Genomic DNA, 22,791 nt, shown 5'->3' on the forward strand with positions numbered 1-22,791 from the left:
AGTCCCCAGAAGCTAATATGAGTTGGACATAGCAGTGCGGGTTTATAATTCTATTACTTGAGAAAGAAGCTGGAAGATGAGGTGTTCGTTCAGAGCCAGCTACAGTTAGATAAGTCCTGGTCTCTAAAAACAAAACAAAACAAAACAAAACAAAACAAAACAAAACAAAACAAAACAAAACAAAACAAAATCAAACAAAAGCGTGTTTTTTAAAACAAAAGAGAAAGTAGGTGGTTTGGATGTTTTTCTTTTTTCTGTTTTCTTGTGCTGTCTGAACTTATTGGGGAAATAGACAGAGGCACACATGCTAATGAAAATTACACATACTAGGTAAATGAATATTTGTGTTAAGTATTTGAGAGGATGTAATGACCATATCTGTCGTGCTGAATAGAGGACAAGGAGCTTCCCCAGTGGCCATGCAGAAGGCCCAGCAAGTGTCTCAGGGGCTCGACGTGCTTACCGCCAAAGTGGAGAATGCAGCTCGGAAGCTGGAAGCCATGACGAACTCAAAGCAGAGCATTGCAAAGAAGATTGATGCTGCCCAGGTAAGGGTGGTTCTCAGGAGGGCCAGGACAGAGAGAGGAAGAGAAGGGCTCCTATGTATCCTGCATCTCTTCTGCACTGTCCTTTGTCACCCTCTCCTGTGGGTAGATAATGGATGCTCCTTAGTGATGATCAGTTTCCAGCAGTCTCCCATACCATCCTAGGTGCAGACTCATGTCTATATTTTGAATTAAAGATCTTCATTTTCGGTACTTCAAGTAGTTAAAAGGTCTGAGTACGACAAAATCCTAGATTTTGAAACAGGTTCCTGGCTTAGAATTCACTACTGTATGTAGTAAGAAATATTAAAAATCCTAGCCTGGTGTTTCAACCCCACCTTTGGTTATTGAGTTCCTGGATAAAAACACACACAGCCATTATGGTATTTTTTTTGTTTTTTTGAGACAGGGTTTCTCTGTGTAGCCCTGGCTGTCTTGGAACTCACTTTGTAGACCAGACTGGCCTCGAACTCAGAAATCCGCCTGCCTCTGCCTCCTGAGTGCTGGGATTAAAGGCGTGTGCCCAGCAACCCCATTATGTTTTTAATAAGCCTGATGCAGCACATTAGCTGGGTAGCTGCCTAGCCTCCATACTGTTAGACTCAACTTTTCTATTGATAACCCCAAGTTATTACTTATTATTTACTATGTTCCATCTGGGCTGCTCTTAACGCTAATTGGGAAGCCCTAAGTTCACACTCTCTTGACCCTTATCCCATGGTGGCTTCCTTTCTCCTCTCCAGTACATTTTTCTTCTGCTTCATGGCAGCTGGCTTCTCCTTTCTTCTTTTCTTTGTGGTCCTCTTTCCTCAAGTTCATGAAACCTCAACCTATATCTCTTCTGCCCAGCTATTGGCTGTCAGCATCTTTATTTACCACTCATAGTTAACTGGGGGAAGGATCACTAGTATCTGTGTACAGACTCCAGGTCTTGGGGGTCTGCACTTAGCATTATAATAGACAGTAAAAGACAAAACCTCAATGACTATATTAGGCCATAGTGGTATTCAAATTTCAGATTCTTTCTGTACAAAATATTTTTCAAGCATTTAATAAATACAAATGCTTGAAAAACTTGAAAAAAAAAGTCATTAATTAAAAGAGTGGGATAAAACTTACAAAGATATTTTATTCCTTTTTGTCGTTATTTACCTTTTTTCTTTCAGTTTGGATATCAAACTCAGGGCATTGTGCTTTTATTTTTTTGGTTTTACGAGACAGGGTTTCTCTGTGTAGCCCTGGCTGTCCTGGAACTCACTCTGTAGACCAGGCTGGCCTCGAACTCAGAGATCGCTTGCCTTTGCTTGCCTTGTGCTTGTTAGTCAAGCATTGTACTATTAAGCTAAAACCCCAGCCTGGGAACTTTATTTTAATTTTAACACATCTGGAAGTATAGCTCAGTGGTAAGAATGTATGGGGGATATAACATGATGGTATCTAGAAAAGAAAAGATGGAGTGATTTGATCTTACCTGAGCTAAGAACCTTCATAAAATGATCAGAATTAGCACTCTAAAAAACAAGTGCTAGGAGCCGGGCATGGTGGTGCACGCCTTTAATCCCAGCACTCTGGAGGCAGAGGCAGGCGGATTTCTGAGTTCGAGGCCAGCCGGGTCTACAGAATGAGTTCCAGGACAGCCAGGGCTATACAGATAAACCCTGTCTCGAAAAACCAAAACCAACCAACCAACCAACCAACCAACCAACAAACAAACAAAGTGCCAGTATGTGGTGTGACTACATTAGAGACATTTCTGATGGCTAAGTTTAAATGTGTTTCCTGGGTAGATTACATTGTCTGTTTTGGTATATAGAATTGGCTGGCGGATCCAAATGGTGGACCTGAGGGAGAAGAACAGATTCGAGGGGCTTTGGCTGAAGCTCGGAAGATTGCAGAATTATGTGATGATCCTAAGGAGAGAGATGACATCCTCCGCTCCCTTGGAGAGATAGCTGCTCTGACCTCTAAACTAGGAGACTTGCGAAGACAGTACGTACCTGACTTCTTAGTCTCACGCTAGTTAGTGTCTCTTCATTTCACGGCCCACTCTCTCTCCCTCTCTTATTTTACTCTAGGAGCAGAAAGAGTTGACTCCCCATAGGTTAAATGCATATTTAATCCTCAAAATGCAGATCTTTGGACCCTACCTCAGACATGATGCATGTTAAATGCATAGGCTACATAGGTTTGTGACAGGGCTAGGTCAGATGTTACCTCTGTAACATCTGATGTACAGATTTACAATGTACAGTGATGTAATTGAACTTTACTGATTTGTTGCTGATCAAATGGCTTTAAACGAATATATCTAGATATATTCTTCTGAGAACTCATGTTTAAGCTCTATTTTTATATACTACGACGTTCCTTGCTGTATTCTGTTTGTTACATGGCTGTCCTCGACACAAGGAAAATGAGTGTTTAGTTAGCTGTGAAAAGACTCCTCTGTATATGTGTGTGTGTGTGTGTGTGAGAGAGAGAGAGAGAGAGAGAGAGAGAGAGAGAGAGAGAGAGTCAGGAGGCATAAGAAGGCACTTTCTCCTTCCCAGCAGTGCTATTTCTTGAGTAGCAATTACATAAAGGATTCTTAAATTACATTTCCTGGATGATTGTTCCTGTAATAACATCCTTGCCACAGCTTCCTCTCTTAAAGGCTTTCATCGCACCTACTTTGATTATATAGAAAAGAGTTATTCCTTTGTTCTGACAAATATATTGCTCTCTTTAAAAATCACATCAACAACAGCACCATGGGCTGGGGATACAGCTTAATCGGTAGAGTTCTTGTGTAGGGCTGGGTTTGGTCACCAGCATTTCCTAAAATAAGGCATGGAGGAAGATATCTATAATCCCGGAAACTGGGAAGTAGAGACAAGATCAGAAATTCAAGTTCTCCTCTGGTTCCATCATGAATTTGATATGAGACCCTGTTTGAAGAAACCAAGCCAAAGCAAACCAAAGCAAACCAAAGCACCATTTCCTAGAACGTTCTACAGTAGGAATTGAGGAGGCTACAATAGGATGTGAGGAGGCTACAGTAGGATGTGAGGAGGCTACAGTAGGATGTGAGGAGGCTACAGTAGGATGTGAGGAGGCTACAGTAGGATGTGAGGAGGCTACAGTAGGATGTGAGGAGGCTACAGTAGGATGTGAGGAGGCTACAGTAGGATGTGAGGAGGCTACAGTAGGATGTGAGGAGGGTGGTCTGGCTGGCCCATCTGGTGTCTGAGGTTGGTGCCCTTGCCATCCTTCACTGCTCCATGTTTATCTCTCCAGAATAGTTCCTTTGTTCATGAGGATAGCCTTCTGAGAGCTAGAGGAGGGCCAATGTTGGTCAGGGGTGTAGTATAGTGGCTGCACTCCCCTTGCCAGAACTTCTCAACCTGCCCTCAGCAAAGTTACAGAGGGATTGATGGGAAAGAAGTGGCTCTTTTCTACCACAGTCCTGCAGCACTATTTTCCAAGGATAACCAAAGTCAAACATCTGGGAATATTCCATTTCTTCCACTTAACTTATATGTTCTATTTCTGTTTGTCTGTGAGAAAAATGCCTATTTTTATCCTCCCAAAGTAAGAGATTCATTAGAATCTTCTGACGAGGGCATTGCTGGCTCAGAAAGCAAAAAGACAGAGACTGTGAATTCCTAGGACCTAACACAGTTTATCACATAGACATCTGGAATGATTTTAGGTGACTAAGAGATAACTACTGGTAATGGTGATAACAGTAGACCTTCATGTAGACCACGAATGCAGTCATCATGCTTATCATTGTAACATAAACAGACATGCACACAACTACCCAGCAGCGGTACTAGCCATGGGAAAACCATGGTAAACATGGTGTTAAGAGGGGAGATTAGAGAACCTTTAAATAATAAAGAAATTTTTAAAATAAGTCATTTTGTCAGATGGGTTGATTTTTTTTTTTTTTTCCTCCCCGTGAGATAAAACTTCTCTGTAACATCCCTGGCTGTCCTGGAACCCTCTACAGACCAGGCTGACCTCAAACTTAGAGATCTGCTGCCTCTGCTCCAAAGTGCTAGCTAGCATTAAAGGCATGTGCCACCACCACCTGCATTGTATTTTCATATTTATAGATGAGCCAGATGAAGGTACTTTTTTGTGACAATAATTTCAAGGTATAAAGTTGACTGGATTCTTTGTGTTTTCTTTTCTTTCTCAAATTGTTACTTACTTTATGTTGTATGGGTGTTTGTCTGGACATCACATGCATGTCTGGTGCTTACAGAGGTCAGAAGACCCTGCCACTGGAGTTGCAAATAGTTGTGAGCCACCATGTGGATGCTGGGAATTGAACCTGAGCCCTCTGAAAGAGCAACCAGTGATCGTAACTGCTGAGCCATCTCAGCCCCATCTTTTCCTTTTCTTAATGGTCAGAGTCACATTTTTGGAATTAGTTCTTTTGGGACAGTTTTTATTCTTGAGACTAATGTGGTTTTTTTGTTTGTTTTATTTCTGTGTCAATTCACTAGTTCAAGTTCTCTGGCTGCTAGATCAAGTACTAAGTGAAGGGTTATTGAAAATATATAAGGAAGCTACTAGAAGGCCAGCCTGAACTGTGGCCAAGTCTAGAAGTCACTAGGAGCTCTCATTCTCTTTCAGTGTCTTAGACGACAAATGGATCCTGTGTGTCTGTGCACTCTTTCTGTTTACTTTGCTGGGGGCGCTTCCTTAGGTTTGACTTAGGCCCCAGGTCTAACATGATTTTCTAGCTCCAGAGGCTCTGCTAGTTGACTGAAAAATCTTTCTTAAGTATGGACCAAGGATTACCTGCAAATTTTGTTTAAAATGTGGACCTTTATCTCATCCTAGACATAACTTATCAGGGTCTCTTTTTGATAGTGGACTTAACTATCTGAATCTATAAGTCCCAGATATCTTTCATACTATACTTTGAGAAACACTAGAATCTAGTTAAGTGTAATTTGTGACTGCAGGGTTTTTTTTTGTTTTTTTTGTTTTTTTTGTTTTTTTTTTTTTTTTGAGTAGAGACCACCCAGTTCAATCAATTATGGCAGAGAATGGGGGTTATATGATACTACAATATGGTAATATAGGTGGTAGCTTAAGATTGAGCATTCTAAGCCGGGTGGCAGTACACACCTTTAATCTTAGCTCTTGGGAAGCAGAGACAGGCAGGATTCTGTGAGTTGGGGGCCAGCTTGGTTTACAGAGGGAGTTCCAGGTTGGCCAGGGCTTCACAGAGAAACCCTGTCTCAGGTAAAATACAAAATCAAAACCAAATAGAAAAGTGTGCCCTCTAAACTCATAGGGCTGGATTTGAACCCTGACTCTATTGAATTAAGTGATGGGATCTTATTCACCTTGCACATTGGTTTTGTATTTTGGCTTATACTGTTCTTTATAGGGTTGATGTGAGGATTAAATGATGAAAGGGGAGAGCTTGTAGCATACCTGGGAAAATTAGGACTCAAATACAGCTTCATGACTAGTTGTGTTATTACTGATACTGCTTCTACTACTGACATGGTTATCTAGGCACACCTAGTTCCTCATTGTGCTTGTGATTTTACACATGGCAGAGTGAGAGTGCAGGCAATCTAGAGGTAAGTGAGTGAACTCAGTTAATATGACCTGGTATAACTGTGAAGACTGACTCAAGCTAGGAGAAAATAATGTGAATTTAAACTATTTTCATATTTATGGGCTAAATAAATCATTTCAAATCAGTTTGGTAATCATTAGCAATTTCCATTCTCATTAACATTCATTAACAGTTAAATGATCTCAACATAAATCATGTCTACAATGTAAATTATAGCGGGACGGTCATCTGTACTTCTTTAGGGGGAAAGGAGACTCGCCAGAGGCTCGAGCCTTGGCTAAACAAGTGGCGACGGCACTACAGAACCTGCAGACCAAAACCAACAGGGCCGTGGCCAACAGCAGACCTGCCAAAGCAGCTGTCCACCTCGAGGGCAAGATTGAACAGGCGCAGCGGTGGATTGATAACCCCACAGTAGATGACCGTGGAGTCGGTAAGGGCAGGTCTCAGTGCAGATGTGCAGGTCACTGCCACATTTACTTGATTATTGGTGATAAGGTGCTGAAAGGGTTCTCTAGCTACCAGGAAGTCACTTTTCAGTGTGGCTCCATTTCCAAATGTGGCCAGTAAGATTTCTATGATTTAATTGAGAAGTATTAGAGAGTAAAAAAATGTGCTGTGGACAAACAGAAAGAGCTTCATAATTGAAACTTTGAACTAATTACTATCAATCCTATACATATTTTCATTCTGTAGTATTTCTGTTTTTATAGTCCTTACCAAGTACCCAATTAAACATATATATATATATCTATATCTATATCTATATATATATATATATATTTTTTTTGGTGAGGGAGTGGGGTGGGGGAATGACAATAAAAGGTATATAATGTCCTCAAAGCATCCTGTAAAAATTTAAATATTTTTGTTGTTGTTGGTTTGGTTTTTTTTTAATTTTATTTTTTTAAATTTTTTTAGACATGGTCTCTGTGTAGCTCTGGCTATCCTGGAACTTACTACCTAGGCCAGATTAGCCTTGAACTCACAGAGATTCATCTGGCTCTTGAGTACAGGCATTAAAGGCGTGTACCACAATGCCTAGTTGAAAGTTGAAAATTTTATAACCTAAAAGTTTGATTTTAAGAAGACCCAAGAATAGGTGTGTATAGTTTGTTTTATGATTGCTTGGCACGTTTGCTGAGCCTGAAAGATAACGCTCACCTTTCCTACATTCACTGGGTAAGATGAGTGTTTAAGTTAATGATGCCTAGTGTCAGTGAGGGGCTAGAGAATGGGCAGATGTGTAACTGGGTATAGGACTGAAATAACATAAACACTGAGTCTCGAGTTCTATGCACAGTGCTGTTAAACTCTTCATACCTACTGCGTCTGTAGTTTGATTTTAGGAGTGATTTTTTTTTCTATTAATTCATTTCTAAGTTACTATCAGAATGTATGTAAACTATGAATATTCAGTAATATGTAGTAAGCAGTCAGATAGTTATGGTTAATATAATAACATGTAACCTCGTGCCTGGAGAGATGGCTCAGTGGTTAAGAGCACTGGCTGCTCTTCCAGGAGCCAGGTTCAATGTGCAGCACCTCCATGGCAGCTCACAGCTATCTGTGTACATCAGGCAAAATACTAATGTACATAAACTAAAAATAAAGAAATGATTTAAAAATATATAACATTTTTAGGTTATATTTTTGTTTTTGTTACTTTTATAATGCTAGGAAAGTAGTCTGCCATTATGTCACACTCCCCATCCATAGACCATGCTTTCAAAAAAAGATATTTAGTAAATGGAAGCTGCTCATTGGGAAGAATGGGAGTCAAGGAATAAAGGTTAGGCTTGGTTATAGGTCAGTGTTAGATATGTGTGAGGTACCCCCCCCCCAAAAGTTAGTGCATAGTGTATTCCAAAGAGTTATGTTTACTAGGGAACCCCATACCCCTATTAAATGCTATCTAAAAAATCTGGAGTGGCAGCATAGTTGTCTCCCTGGCTCTGTGTAAAGCTCAGTGTTTTCCTTTTGGTTTAGGTCAGGCTGCCATCCGTGGACTTGTGGCTGAGGGGCATCGGCTGGCCAATGTCATGATGGGACCTTATCGCCAAGATCTTCTTGCCAAATGTGACCGTGTAGACCAGCTAACAGCTCAGCTGGCTGACCTGGCTGCCCGAGGGGAGGGGGAGAGTCCTCAGGCGAGAGCACTTGCATCCCAGCTTCAGGACTCCTTAAAGGTATACTTTCTGATGCCTTAGTGTTGAGAAACAACAGACAGAAGAGATTTCTGTGCAGTGGGTGTGCATGCATGTGGAGGTCAGAGGATAACTCAGATGTCAGGCACCATCTACCCTTAGGTTTTGAGACAGGGCATCTCATTGTTCTGGGACTTGCAGAGTAGGGTAGGCCAGTGAGCCCCTGGGGACCTGCCTGTCAGCACTTCTCCAGTGCCAGCATTGTTAATGGGAGCTTTGGAGCTCACATACAGGTTCTCATGTGGTAAGGCAAGCACTTTACTGACTGAGCTGCCCCATCTTGGCCTGAGGCTTGAGATTTTTGGGTTTAGGGAAAATTAAAACGAGACAAGAATAATAGAAAATCAGAGTTTATTAGGAGAAAGCCAAGTGGCAACAATTAACATTTTTCTAACTCACATTTAATTAAGAGATCTGTCATGATTTTGCTCTATGCTGATATCATTTTACTGTTATTTAGTCAGTGTTTATTTAGATAGGGTATCTCACTCTGTGGCCCAGACTGGCCTTGAGCTCTTGGCAATCTTCATGGCAGGACTTTCTGATTGCAGCAATTATACCCATGTAGCTAGAGGTCATTGAATTTCTCTATAAACATTATTCCCATTTTTAATTTTTTTATTTTAATTTCTTTCAAGATAATGAACTATTTAGAAATTTTGTACTGAGTCTTCTAAGTAGTTAATATAGCTATCACCAGGCCTGGCTAAATCTGGAAATGGTGAGGACCTCTTTTTCATCCTAGAGCCTGCTCTGTGCTCAGACCTGAGGTTTTGTCGTTTCATAGTGTCCATCGAGAAAGGAATCATATCTGAGCTTTGTACACATTTGATATTCAAGAAATAGTTCTGAAGGTAAATGAGTGAAAGAAAGAACAAATAGGTCAGTGGAGTCAGGGCATAACAGATGTGGCTTCAGGGCATTGCTATACATTTTCACTTATAAACTATATTTTTAAGGATCTTAAAGCCCAGATGCAGGAAGCTATGACTCAAGAGGTATCCGATGTTTTCAGCGATACTACAACTCCTATCAAGCTGTTGGCAGTAGCCGCCACTGCTCCTCCTGATGCACCCAATAGGGAAGAGGTAGGTATCTGAAGTACAGAGGATGCTTGTGGACAAAAGATGGAAGTAAAAAAGAGGGGAGTGTTCTAGTTCACCAAGTGTGTTAGCTATATCTGTCTTTAAGTGAATGTTGTAGCGTATGTGGTCATTAGGTTAAAGCAAGTGGGGTTGCTTTTCATCACATACCAAGAAGCACGACAGAAGTAAATGTTTTTGGCGTCTGTTAAAAAACAAAACAAAACAAACAATTGGCTCCTCTGTGGTTTTCTTGGTGGCTGTTCTCATGGGGAGGCATCAATCACTGCAGTCAGGAAGAAGTGAGGGATGAGGGTTACTTAGGCCACAGCTTTCTTTTTTTTTCTTTTTTTTTTTTTTCCTAAATAAACTTTGTAATTTGTTTTCCTTTGAGTTTGATTTGACAGTTAGGTTAAACCCAGATTTGGGGGAAAATGATTTTGATGCTACTTGGCAATGCCTTTGAAATACATTATGTGTTGCCACAGAATTTACACGATCAACATTTAGATGTCACCAGAGAGACATACATCCTTGCACAGTGATAGACATTATCAGGCACTCTTGAAGTAGCAGCAGCTATTCACATTGAACTTCAAGAGGCAACCGAGGAAATGTCAGGAAGCATTGCATTTTTGGAAGTCGGAAGCCCAGGCTTTGCATTTTGAATGTGCATTCAAGTGACCAGCAAGAGTTTTATGAGTAGGATTCCAAATCTGTTTTCCTAGCACTTGAGAGGCAGAGACAAGAGGTTGATCACATGTTCAAGGACAGCGTGGTATGGAGTCCTCATTTTGATTTTCAGCACCAATTGGATATGGTGCTCTTCCTAAAAGAAACAGTTCCCACTTGGGGATATGTTCTTCTACTGATGCCCAGTAACGAGTCTCAAGAGAAAGCATCGAAGGCTGTGGGTGTGGGATAAGCTTGGTCTGAAAAGCCTCCTCTGCAGCATCTATGTCCTGCAAGAGTCGGAGGTTTCTTCTAGAAGCAGTCTCAGTGGCTTGGAGGAGAGATGCCCTTTCTGTGTTTTCATCTCCAAATTTGTTTTTCATTTTCTGAAGTAACATTAATCTTTGTGATACTATTTCTTCATGTCTTTTAGAAAGGTGAATTTCTTGAGTAAACAAGGAAGCCATCTTTAATCAAAGCTGAGCTATAAGTTTTCTGCTCTGAGCTCTTCCCAGGCCACAGCTTTCTGAACTACACTTTAGACTCAACACAAGTCAGGACAATTTTTTTTTTTTTTTTTTTGAGACAAGGTTTCTCTGTGTAGCCCTGGCTGTCCTGGAACTCACTCTGTAGTCCCGGCTGCCTGGAACTCAGAAATCTGTCTGCCTCTGCCTCCCAAGTGCTGGGATCAAAGGCGTGCACCACCACTGCCCAGCTAGGACAATTTTTTAAACTCATTTGATGTAATTATTCTGTGCAAACCCTTCTGTTGACTCCTCTTTGTCCCTGAGTGAAGCCAGAATTGTTACAGTAGATAGCAGACCAGTGATGTGCTGGTAAGCTAATTCTTCAGAATAGAATCCAAAAGGCCTGATTTGTAAATTAAATGTTGCTTGGATTTTTATTATGTAGATACTCTCATATGTTGTATTGTATTTTTGAGACAAGATCTTGTTTACATATCCTAGGCTGGCCTTGAATTTGTGACTCCTCCCATCTCCATCTCCCAAATATTGAGATTGTAGATGTGTACCACTATCCCCAGCTACTATAGCTGTTTTAATGTAAAACTGTTGAAAGCAAAGCTGTAAAGAGATGGGACGTATTTGACACCTGTAAATTAGTGTAGAGCTGTACAAGTGGCTTAACTACTGAAGTCTGGTCCCTAACTACCTCTTCAACCTCATGGTGACACTATTCACCCTCTTCAATTCCTCTATTCACATGGACCTTAAATACCTGTAGTGTTCCTTGAATGTGTGTATGTTCTACGCAAGCCCTTGACACTTGCTTTCCTTTTCACAAATTATATTTATTCACTCTTTTCACCTTTCTGTTGAAATCTCACTGTTGTGTGACTATACATAAAAACAAACAAACAAACAAACAAACAAACAAACAAACGGACCCACCCCTCATCCCTGGGAGTTCGTGATATTCATATCCTACTTTTCTTCTTAGAAGTTACTAATGTTTGATGGGCTGGGGCTATAGCTCGCTTTGCCGAGTGCTTGCTTAGCACAAAGACTCCAGCGCTGCAGAAGCTGGTGAGGGGGAATCCTAGTGCTCAGGAGGTGGGGACAGAAGGATTAGAAGTTGAAGGTCATCCTTGACACACACACACACACACACACACACACACACACACACACACACACACACACACACAGAGCATTGTCTCTTTGTTGGTCTATTTGACTCATGTCATCATGAAAGTTCCATGTGGATAGGGCTTTGCTTTGTCAGTAATTGAGGCCCAGTTCTCTAAGCAGTGTCAGTCAAGCCAGGATTGGTGCCGAATGGAACTCTTGGAGAGAACGTCACAGTATCTCGATGTCTAGACTGTCACACAGCATGTGAAAGGACCAAGGACAAGAAGCGTGTGCTTTTGTAGCCTTTATTTAGTAGCAGAGGAGAAAAATTTGGAGGGCCATCCAGTGTGTATTATTTTGGGTAAATGTTGTGTTCTTGCTTCTTAGTGACTCTCCTTTCTCTTTCTGGCTGAGGTTAGAAGGTGTTCAGTTCCGGGTCTCCTTACACTAGGGTGATTTGCTACCTTCTCATCCCAGGCTTCTGAATTTCAGACTCCTAAATTTCAGCTATCTGCTTGTCTTGTCTATTTAGGATCTAGATTTATAGGTTCCTTAGCATATGGTGAATTTTTCTTTGAGATTGTTTGTTTCTAGTGTCTTTTCCTAGTCCTTTAATACCAACAGGTAACTCAGGCATATTAATTTTATATCACAATCATTTTGAATCCTATCATATTGCCACAGTTTAAATCCTATTCTTGTTCTCCACTCCCTAACTGGTTGCTTAGCTCTGTTGCCTTTGAATCATTTACTAAGCCACCAATTGGGAGAGAGGAGAGTTCATGAAGCCCTGATCTCCTGATCTCTCAGTGGCACCAGGATAAAGATGGAGCTTTGTGATAGGGCCTTTTTTTTTTTTTTAAATGTTTGTTTGTTATCATGTACCCCAGGCTAACCTTGGAGTCTGAGGATAGCCTTGAGCCTCCTGGTCATCCTCAGGGCTGGCCTCATAGATTGTGCCATAATAGCTGGCTTGTGGGAGTTGTGGATCAGATCCAGGACTTCATGCACGCTAGGCAAGCACTCTACCAATGTGCTATGTCCCGGAGCCCCTGTGGTCTGGCTCTTGCTGTTCTTTGTATGTTGGTTTCATCTAGGCTGCAGGCTCTTACTCCATGCTGCTGCAGTAACTACGTGTCTGGAATAATGCCTGTATACTTGGCCCTTCTGTGTCCTTGCTTCCTCCCCCTAATTTCTTCCAGCTTCTTTTCTGCGTGGTTCCTCTCCCTTCTTTATTGTTTTCTTTGCTTTCTGGATAGGTTAAGTGCCTCTTCTTTTACACCCATAAGATTGATGTGTAGCTTTGCTAATTCACACAGTGGCACCATTATTACAAATACCCTGTCCTTTCCTTTCCTTTGTTTTGTTTTTGTTTTTATCAAGACAGGGTTTCTCTGTGTAACAGCCTTGGCTGTTCTAGAATTCACTTTGTAGACTAGGCTGACCTCGAACTCCGAGATCTGCCTGCTTCTGCCTCCCAAGAGCTGGGATTAATGGCATGTGTCAACCAACACTGCTTGGCTAGGAAGCTGAATCAAAACAAAAGATCAGAATGAGTCAAGGGACCTCAGGTGGTGGATGTAGAACATTGGAACGAGAGTGGAGCTTGCTATCAAACTACAAAACCTTTACAGATTGTCTGACTTGAGTCAGAGTTAGACACCAAGTATGGAAGTGGCACTCTCAATTATCGTCAGTAGGACATTTAAAAAAAAAAGGAAGTATTCTGCTAGGCTCCTGGCAGGCTCTATATGTAGCATAAAACTGACCCAGTGCTGTCTGGTAGACGTTGTTTTCCAGATACTGATCCTAATGTCACTCAAACAAATAGAAACTTTTTTGTCATTTGTAAGTTAGTTTTTTTTTTTTTTAAAATTAGAGTCTCTAATGATATCCCTGAGGGAAAGAAAAGTTAACTTTTTAAACGAGAGAACCATTTTGCATTTAGAACTAATAAAAATCACCTATCCTTGCCTCTGTGTTCTGTCTGGTATGAGCACAAGCTATCGTTTTTCCCATTGAGGTCAAGGGCAGAGTTTTTACAACATTAATGGTAATGGGATACATTAGAGGAGGCTGGAGTCAGGTAAGGACTCTTTGTGGATACTTGGGGATTGTAATGCACCCGGTTGTCTATGGTAGAGCCTGGAGGGGTTTATCGTTCTCTTCAAAGTAAGAAGGCCTTTGGGGAATGAAATTATTTAGTCTTTGCATTTGTGAACTTGTTGTAAAGTATATAGTCCTGTGTGTGCTCTTGGTAAGTAGGTTTAAACGAAGATTTGGGGATGTGCCTCTTTGTGTATGATGCTTAAGACTGAACCTCTGAGGAAATACATAAAGGTCAAGATTTGCCATTTGATTATTGTTTTAGTAATAAGATCTTTGAGCAGTTGCAGAATCAGATTAAAAAGACCTTTCTTCAGGTTTCCTGATGCATTATATGGAAATACATTTCCTTAATGTCTTTATTTTATTTTTTTCTCAAGGTATTTGATGAAAGGGCAGCCAATTTTGAAAACCATTCAGGAAGGCTTGGAGCCACAGCAGAGAAGGCGGCTGCTGTTGGTACTGCCAATAAATCGACAGTGGAAGGCATTCAGGCATCTGTGAAGACAGCCCGAGAACTCACTCCCCAGGTTAGCTTTTGCTCACTTTTCCTTTCAGCATCATAGTGTAATATTCAGGAAATGAAATCAATTATAGATGCTTTGTTAAGATCACATATTAAAAAAAAAAGAGTATGTTGGGGGATGGGACATAGGATGACTGCTGAGTTATCGTAAAGGCTCTTCCAGAGGACCACACTTTGGTTCCCAGCCTCCATGTCATGCGGCTCACAAGTGCCTGTGATTCTGTCTCCAATTCTTCTGATCTTCATGGGCACCTGCACTCATGTGCACATACCCATATACAATACACATACCCACACATAATTACAAATAATAAAAATAAATCTTAAAAACATGCATGTGGATCTAGGGAAATAGCTCAGCAGAGAAAGTACTTGCCACATAATTTTGTGCACTGGAGCCTGAATCCCCAGAACTCATGTAAAAGCCAGTCATGGTAGGATATGTCTGTCATATGGTGCTCCTCAGAGGAGATGGTGGGTGGAGGCAGGAGAAGCCCTGGGATTCTCAGGCCAGCGAGGCTGGCATATTGATTCAGGAACAACAAAGAGACCAACGTCTCCAACAAGTTGCAAGGTGAGGACCAACACTAAAGTCCTCCATACACATACTTTGACCTCCATACACATTTGTGCTACACATGTACCCACTCACACATATAAATGCTTGTATGCACATCCACATCATATATACACACACATTGCACAACACACACACACACACACACAAACACACACACACACACACACACACACACACACACACACTACACACACATACCCCACATGCATATTTATATAATATTCATTGGGTCAAACTTGGTGACCGCTAGGATTTTTAACAAAACTTTGAACTTTATACATTTTTGCAGTGTTTGAATTTTTAAGTAATGGTCAGTATTCTTTCAAAAGCAAAAGACAAGAGGTAAAGCAGCCTTCTTCCCTATCACACATGTATAATAAGAAAATATTTGGATAATATTAAGAGAAAGTTTATTTAGTTTCTATCTTTTCACAGCATCTCTTTGAAGAGATTAAAAAAAAATAGGTGTTTCCATTGCTTATTTTTCTTTTGTATCTAACTGCATAGCTAACTCAGGTATAGTTTCTATCTAACTGCATAGCTAACTCAGGTATAGTTTCTATTTAACTGCATAGCTAACTCAGGTATAGTTTGGTATCCATCATTATGGAACCAAACTATAGCCAGGAAGTTGGGAAACAAAAGGCTGGAAATGAGAGTTCTGATAAATCAGCCAGCTTCCCCTTCCCTCTCAAACCCCTCTTTTCTGAAGCAGGCTTCTGATTTGTAGTCACACTGGACTAAAATGATCTAATGCGAGGACTACAGGTGTACTAAACCACACCTGGCTAGCTTCCTTAGACACATTAGCTCAGCATTCAGTGTGAGGTTTTGCAGACTTGCTTTTCCCCCATCTATTAATACAGAGAAATCTTACTGGGAGTTCTGCTGGGCTGTATAAGTCTGTGATTCTAGCTTTTTTTTTTTTTTTTTAAAGATTTTATTTATTTATTTTGTGTATATGAGTACACCATTGCTCTCTTCAGACACATCAGAAAAGGGCATCAGACCCCATTACAGATGGTTGTGAGCCACCATGTGGTTGCTGAGAATTGAACTCAGGAACTCTAGAAGAGCAGTCGGTGCTCTTAACTGCTGAGCCATCTCTCCAGCCCCCTGATTCTAGCTTTTGTTGAACTTCTCTGGGGAGGGGAGGGAAATGGTCTGTGTGTGTGCCCATGTTGCCTGTTTCTCTGGTTTCCTTCCCTTTCTCTTTCCCATCATTAGGAATGGAACTCAAGGCAAAAATACCTTCCACCACCATGGAGTTACATGCCTCAGTCCATGTGGAAAAGTCACACTCGTTTAATAAAAAACAAAAACGTTGTTAAGAGTGGATCTTGTTATGAAGCCCAGGCTGGTCTTGAACTCACACCATTTCCTCTAGTGTTGGGATGGAGGCATGTGCCACTATGCTGGCTTTATCTAGCCTTTTCAGAAAATTTCATAAAATACGAACTTTTTTTCCTGTTTTTACCATCTATTAGCATAACACACATGCAAACCCATATGCAGCGCCCTCTGGCTGAGGGCACAGAAGAGAATGTCATCAGTTCAGGTTGTAAAAGCTGATTTATTTATTATATTGTTCAAATGTTCTTTCTTTTTTTTATTAAAGAGATTTTCTCTAAAACAAATCTTCATTTTTTTTTATGTGTATGAGTACACTGTAGCTGTCTTCAGACATACCAGAAGAGGGCATCGGATGCCATTGCAGATGGTTGTGAGCTGCCATGTGGTTGCTGGGAATTGAACTCTGGACCTCTGTAAGAACAGTCAGTTCTCTTAACTGCTGAGCCATCTCTCAGAACAAAAGTGAGATTAAAAACAACAACAACAACAACAAAAACCAGAAAAACAAACAACAACAACAACAACACCCCCAGAAAGACAGAAGTTTAAGGGCTACAGTCATTTGGGCACAATAAGTCTCCTCCTTTTCTGAATTATTCAGAAAAATCAACTTTTCCTTTACTTTTTTCTACCTCTATTCCAACATGTTTTCTTTAACACTTTGGGCTTTCCTGCCAATATTTTGGTTTTGCTTTTTTTCTAAAGCACCTCTCCTTCCCATGTGCTGCTTGTCTCCCATGTGTTTGACCTCTCTGCCAGCTTAGATGGCTTCTGTCTTCTCCTTCGTTCGACTCCTCCAGGTAGCTGCTGGTTTTACAGCTTGCCTGTGCTGTGCTTTTTGTTTTAAACTATAATACAGTTGTCTTTGTGCTTCCAAAAACAAAAACCAATGCAGAAAACTAGACCTAAAACTCCCGCTTTGGAAAGATCGAGGACTTCAGAGACAGATCTGGGCTCAGATGTCTCCTAGCTTCTCCTTCTGTGATGCTTACTCCTTCACAGTGCAAAGTTTGAGGAATAAACACACACGTGTATGCACTATGCACTGCCAGGCACTCAGGATTTCTTCCCCCAACACCGACACTGACTGCCTGGGAACCTCTTGGGTGTCTTGATTTTTGTAGTTTGGAAGAGAAGATGTTAACCTACCTCACCTCTCATGGGGTTGTAGTAAAGATTCCGTATGTATGAATGTGAAAGCAGTTTGTGAAAGCAGATATTTTAGTTAATGTTATTCTAAAAGAATTTTGAGTAATTGGTTAATTGTGTATTTTAATCACTATTATTCATTAATCAATTTGAATAATGTTTTGTTGCACGCTGATATTCTATTTTATAGACAAGGTTTTACTATGAAGCCCCAATGGCCTGGAATTTCACTGTGTAGAATGGATTGGTCGTGAACTCAGAGTTCTGCCTGCCTGTCTCCCCAGTGCAAGGATTAAAAGCATGTGTACAGCCCCCAGCAATCAATCAATCAATTAATCAATCAACCAATTAATATCTCTCTCTCTCTCTCTCTCTTTTTCCCTCTTCCCTCTCCCCTCTCTCTCCCCTCCCCTTCTTCCCTCTGGCCTTGGTATGTAGATTGTCCAGGCTACCATTTCAGTTTGGAGTCCTTCAGCCTGCTTTCACTTCCAAGTGCTGACATTTAGGGGATTATACCACCACATTCAGTTTTTTTTTTTTTTTTTTTAAGATTTATTTATTTATTATATGTGAGTACACTATAGCTGTCTTCAGACACTCCAGAAGAGGGTGTCAGATCTCATTATGGATGGTTGTGAGCTACCATGTGGTTGCTGGGAATTGAACTCAGGACCTTTGGAAGAGCAGTCAGTGCTCTTAACTGCTGAGTCATCTCTCCAGCCCCCACATTCAGTTTTTTAACACAAATTTTGCCTAGGCTGCATTTTGAACTTGAAAATCCCCTGCCTCAAGCTGGAAATTACAGGATTGAAGTACCTTGTCTAACCACATTTATATTTTTTAAGATGAAAGAGTTGATATCAAGACATCAACTATTAAGTATATGCCAGTTTTGTTGTTCTTCTGAAATATTAAATGAATGCTCATTTACTTTGACACCTTATTTTTTTCTTAGAACTAGGGAAGGGCCCACTCTGGGGTATGCTCATGGCATCAGACTTAATGCATTTAGCCTGACGAGGCTTGCCAATTTTGGTTTTCTGGTGCCATCTATAGGTGAAATGGAGAAAAGCTTTACTCTGGGTTTGTATTTGGACTGTGCTGGCACCCTGGAATTTGAAAATTGCTTTGTTATTGACAGGTCATCTCCGCTGCTCGGATCTTACTGAGGAACCCTGGTAACCAGGCTGCTTATGAACATTTTGAGACCATGAAGAACCAGTGGATTGATAATGTTGAAAAAATGACAGGTAGAGTTCTGCAGAATGCCTTTGGGCTGATGCATGAGTTCTGAGGACCTCAAGCAGGACCGGTTATATCAGCTGTAATTGGATAAAGGGACAGTCAGAGCTTGACAGTGTGCTGGGCTCTGATTAGGCTGTTGAGCAGTGGCGGCTTCTCATTCAAGCTCTGCTACTTTGTTGGATGAGAGGCTGTGTGAGCGTCTTTATTTGAGAACCGCCCTCCGGTGTGATGTTCATTGTTATAGCCCCTATCTTCTCTTTGAATAGTGTCTTTGCTCAGTCCCAGCTAGAGTTTGGTTTCAGAGGCTGGGAGGCGGTGTTTGTGGATACAGTAAGTGTCCCTGTCATTTTCAGAGGGTTCACATTTCAAGGAACCACAATAGCTACCATTTAACCCAGCTTGTCTCAGAGTTTCCTCCAACTTATCAACTACATAGTTCTAAAAAAAAAAAAAAAGAGGAGACATCTGTGCCTGTACGACTGCAGAAGTGCCTCTGAGTTCTCTGTAGAGGGACAGGACAGAAAGGCAGAAATGAGGAGTGTAGGCTCTTCGCTGTCCCTGTAGAACCTGCTGTCAGGGGTCTACAGCAGTCAGTGATGAAAGCGGAGCTCCCAAAGTGTCGAAAGCTAGGTAACAGAAGTAAGAAACAGGCTGTTAGGTTACTGGAGTCCTCCGTGTGGCTCGTCTTGGGCACTTCAAGCTGCCAACAATCAACAGGTGGTGGAGAGTGAGCCCGGAAGGGAGAGAGTGTTATTAGCAGATACTGTGCTGGGGATGCGGTGAAGGTTTTAGACTCAGTCCGGTTCCTCCTGATGTCTTTGCGTGTCTGCTTGTCTGTGGTGGATTTAAGAGGGCCAGTGACCACGGTCAGTATAACTCCTGAGGCCAAATGACCTTCTGGGCTGTACTGCTTGCACTTCTGTTTTTTAAAGTTATTTTGTTCTCTTGAAAGCTCTCAATTTTGTAGTAAGAGCTTTGAACTGAGAAGAGAATTCTGAGTGTTGTACTTTCTCATGAGATGCAAACAGACAACAGTGTTTTCAAATCTTTGTTCTTCTAAAAGCAAATTCAGCTCCATTTCTGTTCTCCTGACAGGGCTGGTGGACGAGGCTATTGATACCAAGTCTCTGTTGGATGCTTCTGAAGAAGCAATTAAAAAAGACCTGGACAAGTGTAAGGTAGCCATGGCCAATATTCAGCCTCAGATGCTGGTCGCTGGAGCAACCAGTATTGCTCGTCGGGCCAACCGGATTCTGCTGGTTGCTAAGAGGGAGGTAGAGAACTCTGAGGACCCGAAGTTCCGAGAGGCTGTGAAAGCTGCCTCTGATGAACTGAGCAAAACAATCTCCCCCATGGTGATGGATGCCAAGGCTGTGGCTGGAAACATCTCTGACCCTGGTAAGGAACAGTGCATGGTGCCTTTCATTCCAATTGCTAGGCTAACTCGGTGGAAATAGGAAAAGAGTAGCTATCCACAACCAGGGTATATAAAATCGGGGAGGGAACATATGGACAGTGCGTGGTTTGGTGCTCTCTCTCTTGTCATCTCAACACCCAGGAGGCTGAAGCAGAAGAATAGCTGTCAGTTTGAGGTCAGTCAGGGCAGAGTTACAAAATGAGTTACAGAATGCAGACATTTAGGTTTTCTTCTGTTCAATATTTTTACGGTCTTGTCAGGCCTTTCAGTTTCTGAATCAGGTTCTCTACCATTTCCTGATATTGTCTGACTTGCTATCCCTGCTGATAGTCCTAATTTTGGAAACTTTAAAATAAATGCTAGTTATCTGCCAACCATTTAGTTCATGAAGTTGCTACCACGTCTCTTTTACTTTTCTTGCATATAATGATCTTTCTCTTTTCTCTGTAGAGAATTTTGTTTTTGTCAGATCTAGAGAGCTTCAAGCAACTTTGGCCTCTTAGGCCCTACATGAGAGAATTTGAATTTTCTTCAGCTACATTTTGACCATAGTTTTAGTACCACCAAAGGAGTTAATAGTTGCAGCCACTTCTTTGGGTTGCAAATCATGTATATTCCTTTCTTTTTGGAAAGCAACATTTTCCATCTCATCAGTGAGAATCTAGGCTGCTAGACTCACTTCTGGCCTCAGCAGACTCTTCCTCAAATTCCCAGTCCTCCATCTCTGTGGATGGATTTTGTCTCCTCCTTGGAGTTTCTCATAGCTTAGCAGTTCAAGATAAGGGTTAACACGCTGAACGCCAACTAGAGCACAGATGTAGACAGAAAGGTGAGATGGACTCTGGGGAGTTAGGAACCTAATCTGAAACTGCCATCTCCCATGCTCTGCACTCCTCAGACCTATCTCATGACCGCCTCATCATAAGAGAAGTGATGGGTACTGCCCAAGCCAAGCATTCACACCCAGCGTTCTCCAAGAACTCGTTACTTTTACAGTCCAAAGGCATCCTCACCACTGTAAGAGCAGCCATCCTGTGACACTTCCTCAGGGCCTCTGACTTGTCCTCCTTCCTTTTTCCATGCCCATGATTCCCCCCGGCAGCTCCACATCCAACCTTGTTAGTGGGAACCAGTTCTTCTGCTGGACAGGCAGTGCTCTGGGCACTGACCTACCCAGCTGAAAATGAGTGTCTTGTGTTTAGGCCTGCAAAAGAGCTTCCTGGACTCAGGATATCGGATCCTGGGAGCTGTGGCCAAGGTCAGAGAAGCCTTCCAACCTCAGGAGCCTGACTTCCCGCCTCCTCCACCAGACCTTGAACAGCTACGAGTAAGTAAGCGCAGAGAGATGGGGAGAATTGAGCAGCAAGTGGCAGCATGTGTGAGAGGCAGGTCTGCTTTTACAGTCTCCATTTCCAGGTGGCTTCTGTAGCTTTTATGTGATTAACTAGAGGCAGGTCTTGATTTTCATTCCTAAGTTGAGTGGAATCATAAGCCAGCACTTGTGCATGAAATTCCATGAAATTAGCCTGTGTGACAGACAGGCTGAGAATGGAGGAGAGGTAAGTGCAGTTGGGATGAATTGATGAGATGTGACTTGTAGTAAATAGTTTGTACATGCGTGGTGAGACTTGCTAAGGAGAAAATTGCAGAATTAGAACCTTGTTAGGTTCTTGCCTTTCTCTCTCTTAGTAACAAAAGTAGTATTTACTCCTAAAAATTATTTAAAAATTGTGTATGTGTGCACTCTCTCTCTCTCTCTCTCTCTCTCTCACACACACACACACACACACACACACACACACACACACAGAAGTACATTTTCTTGAGGAAGACAGAGGTCAACTTGGGTATTGTCCCTCAGGAGCCATCCACATTAGTTTTGGAGCCAGGATGTCTCACTGGGATGCAGGGCTTGCCATTTTTTGGGTAGGTTAGCTGGCCAGTGAGCCCAAGAGATTTGCTTGTCTCTGCCTCCTCAATTATAAGCACATACTGCCATGCTGGGTTGCTGCTTTTGTTTTTTTTTTTGTTTTTGTTTTTTTTTGAGTCAGAGTTTCTCTACATCGTCTTGGTTGTCCTGGAACTTAACTGTAGACCAGGCTGGCCTTGAGTTCACAGAGATCCACCTGTCTCTACCTCCTGAGTGCTGGAATTAAAGGCATGCGCCACCATTGCTGGCCCATGATGAGTGTTTTACTTGGGTGCTCAGGATCAACTAGGGTCTTCATGCTGGCATGGCAAGTACTCTCCTGTCTCCTTAGACCAAGAAATGGTTCTGTGTTTTTAAATCTGATTCGAATTTCAAATTTTTAAAACTTAAAAAAAAATTTATGCGTATGGATGCGTCGCACTGCTCGTATGCCTAGTGCCCTCAGAACCCAGAAGAGGGTATTGGATGCCCTGGAACCGCAGTTGTAGATGGTTGTGAGCAGCCATGTGGATGCTGGGAATTTGAACCCATAGTTTCTGGCGGAGCAACAAGTGCTCTTAACTGCTCAGCCATCTCTCTAGGCCCTCAAATCTTTTCGTAATTCTTTCCCATCAAGTAGCATGAATACATTTATCATGTATCATCTTTCCCATGATGTACTTGGGGAGTATCTTTTAGTTATAGATCCTAGAAACAAAAACATTGTGTAATGATCATGTACACAAGTATTTACTCCAAGTAATAAGTCTAGAAACACGTTAAGACAAGAATTATATTTACTTCCTTTGGTATGTTTT

The 22,791-nt window shown here is 41.6% G+C and overlaps 1 protein-coding gene and 1 pseudogene across 2 annotated transcripts in view; one reads left to right on the forward strand and one right to left on the reverse strand.

The window, feature by feature from the left end:
* Vcl (vinculin) overlaps positions 1–22,791 on the forward strand; it is a 104,294-nt gene that overhangs the window by 71,354 nt on the left and 10,149 nt on the right. For both annotated transcript variants that reach the window (XM_006518922.2, NM_009502.5), the window contains exons 9-17: positions 395–548; positions 2,359–2,534; positions 6,378–6,568; positions 8,125–8,324; positions 9,302–9,430; positions 14,175–14,324; positions 18,544–18,652; positions 19,743–20,045; positions 21,267–21,391. In XM_006518922.2, the coding sequence (XP_006518985.1) occupies positions 395–548; positions 2,359–2,534; positions 6,378–6,568; positions 8,125–8,324; positions 9,302–9,430; positions 14,175–14,324; positions 18,544–18,652; positions 19,743–20,045; positions 21,267–21,391 (1,537 nt within the window). The remainder of the gene's footprint in view (positions 1–394; positions 549–2,358; positions 2,535–6,377; positions 6,569–8,124; positions 8,325–9,301; positions 9,431–14,174; positions 14,325–18,543; positions 18,653–19,742; positions 20,046–21,266; positions 21,392–22,791) is intronic.
* Positions 10,212–10,608, reverse strand: Gm30274 (predicted gene, 30274; annotated as a pseudogene).

Source organism: Mus musculus, chromosome 14 (assembly GCF_000001635.26).
Source record: "Mus musculus strain C57BL/6J chromosome 14, GRCm38.p6 C57BL/6J".
NCBI classification, from domain to species: Eukaryota; Metazoa; Chordata; class Mammalia; order Rodentia; family Muridae; genus Mus; species Mus musculus.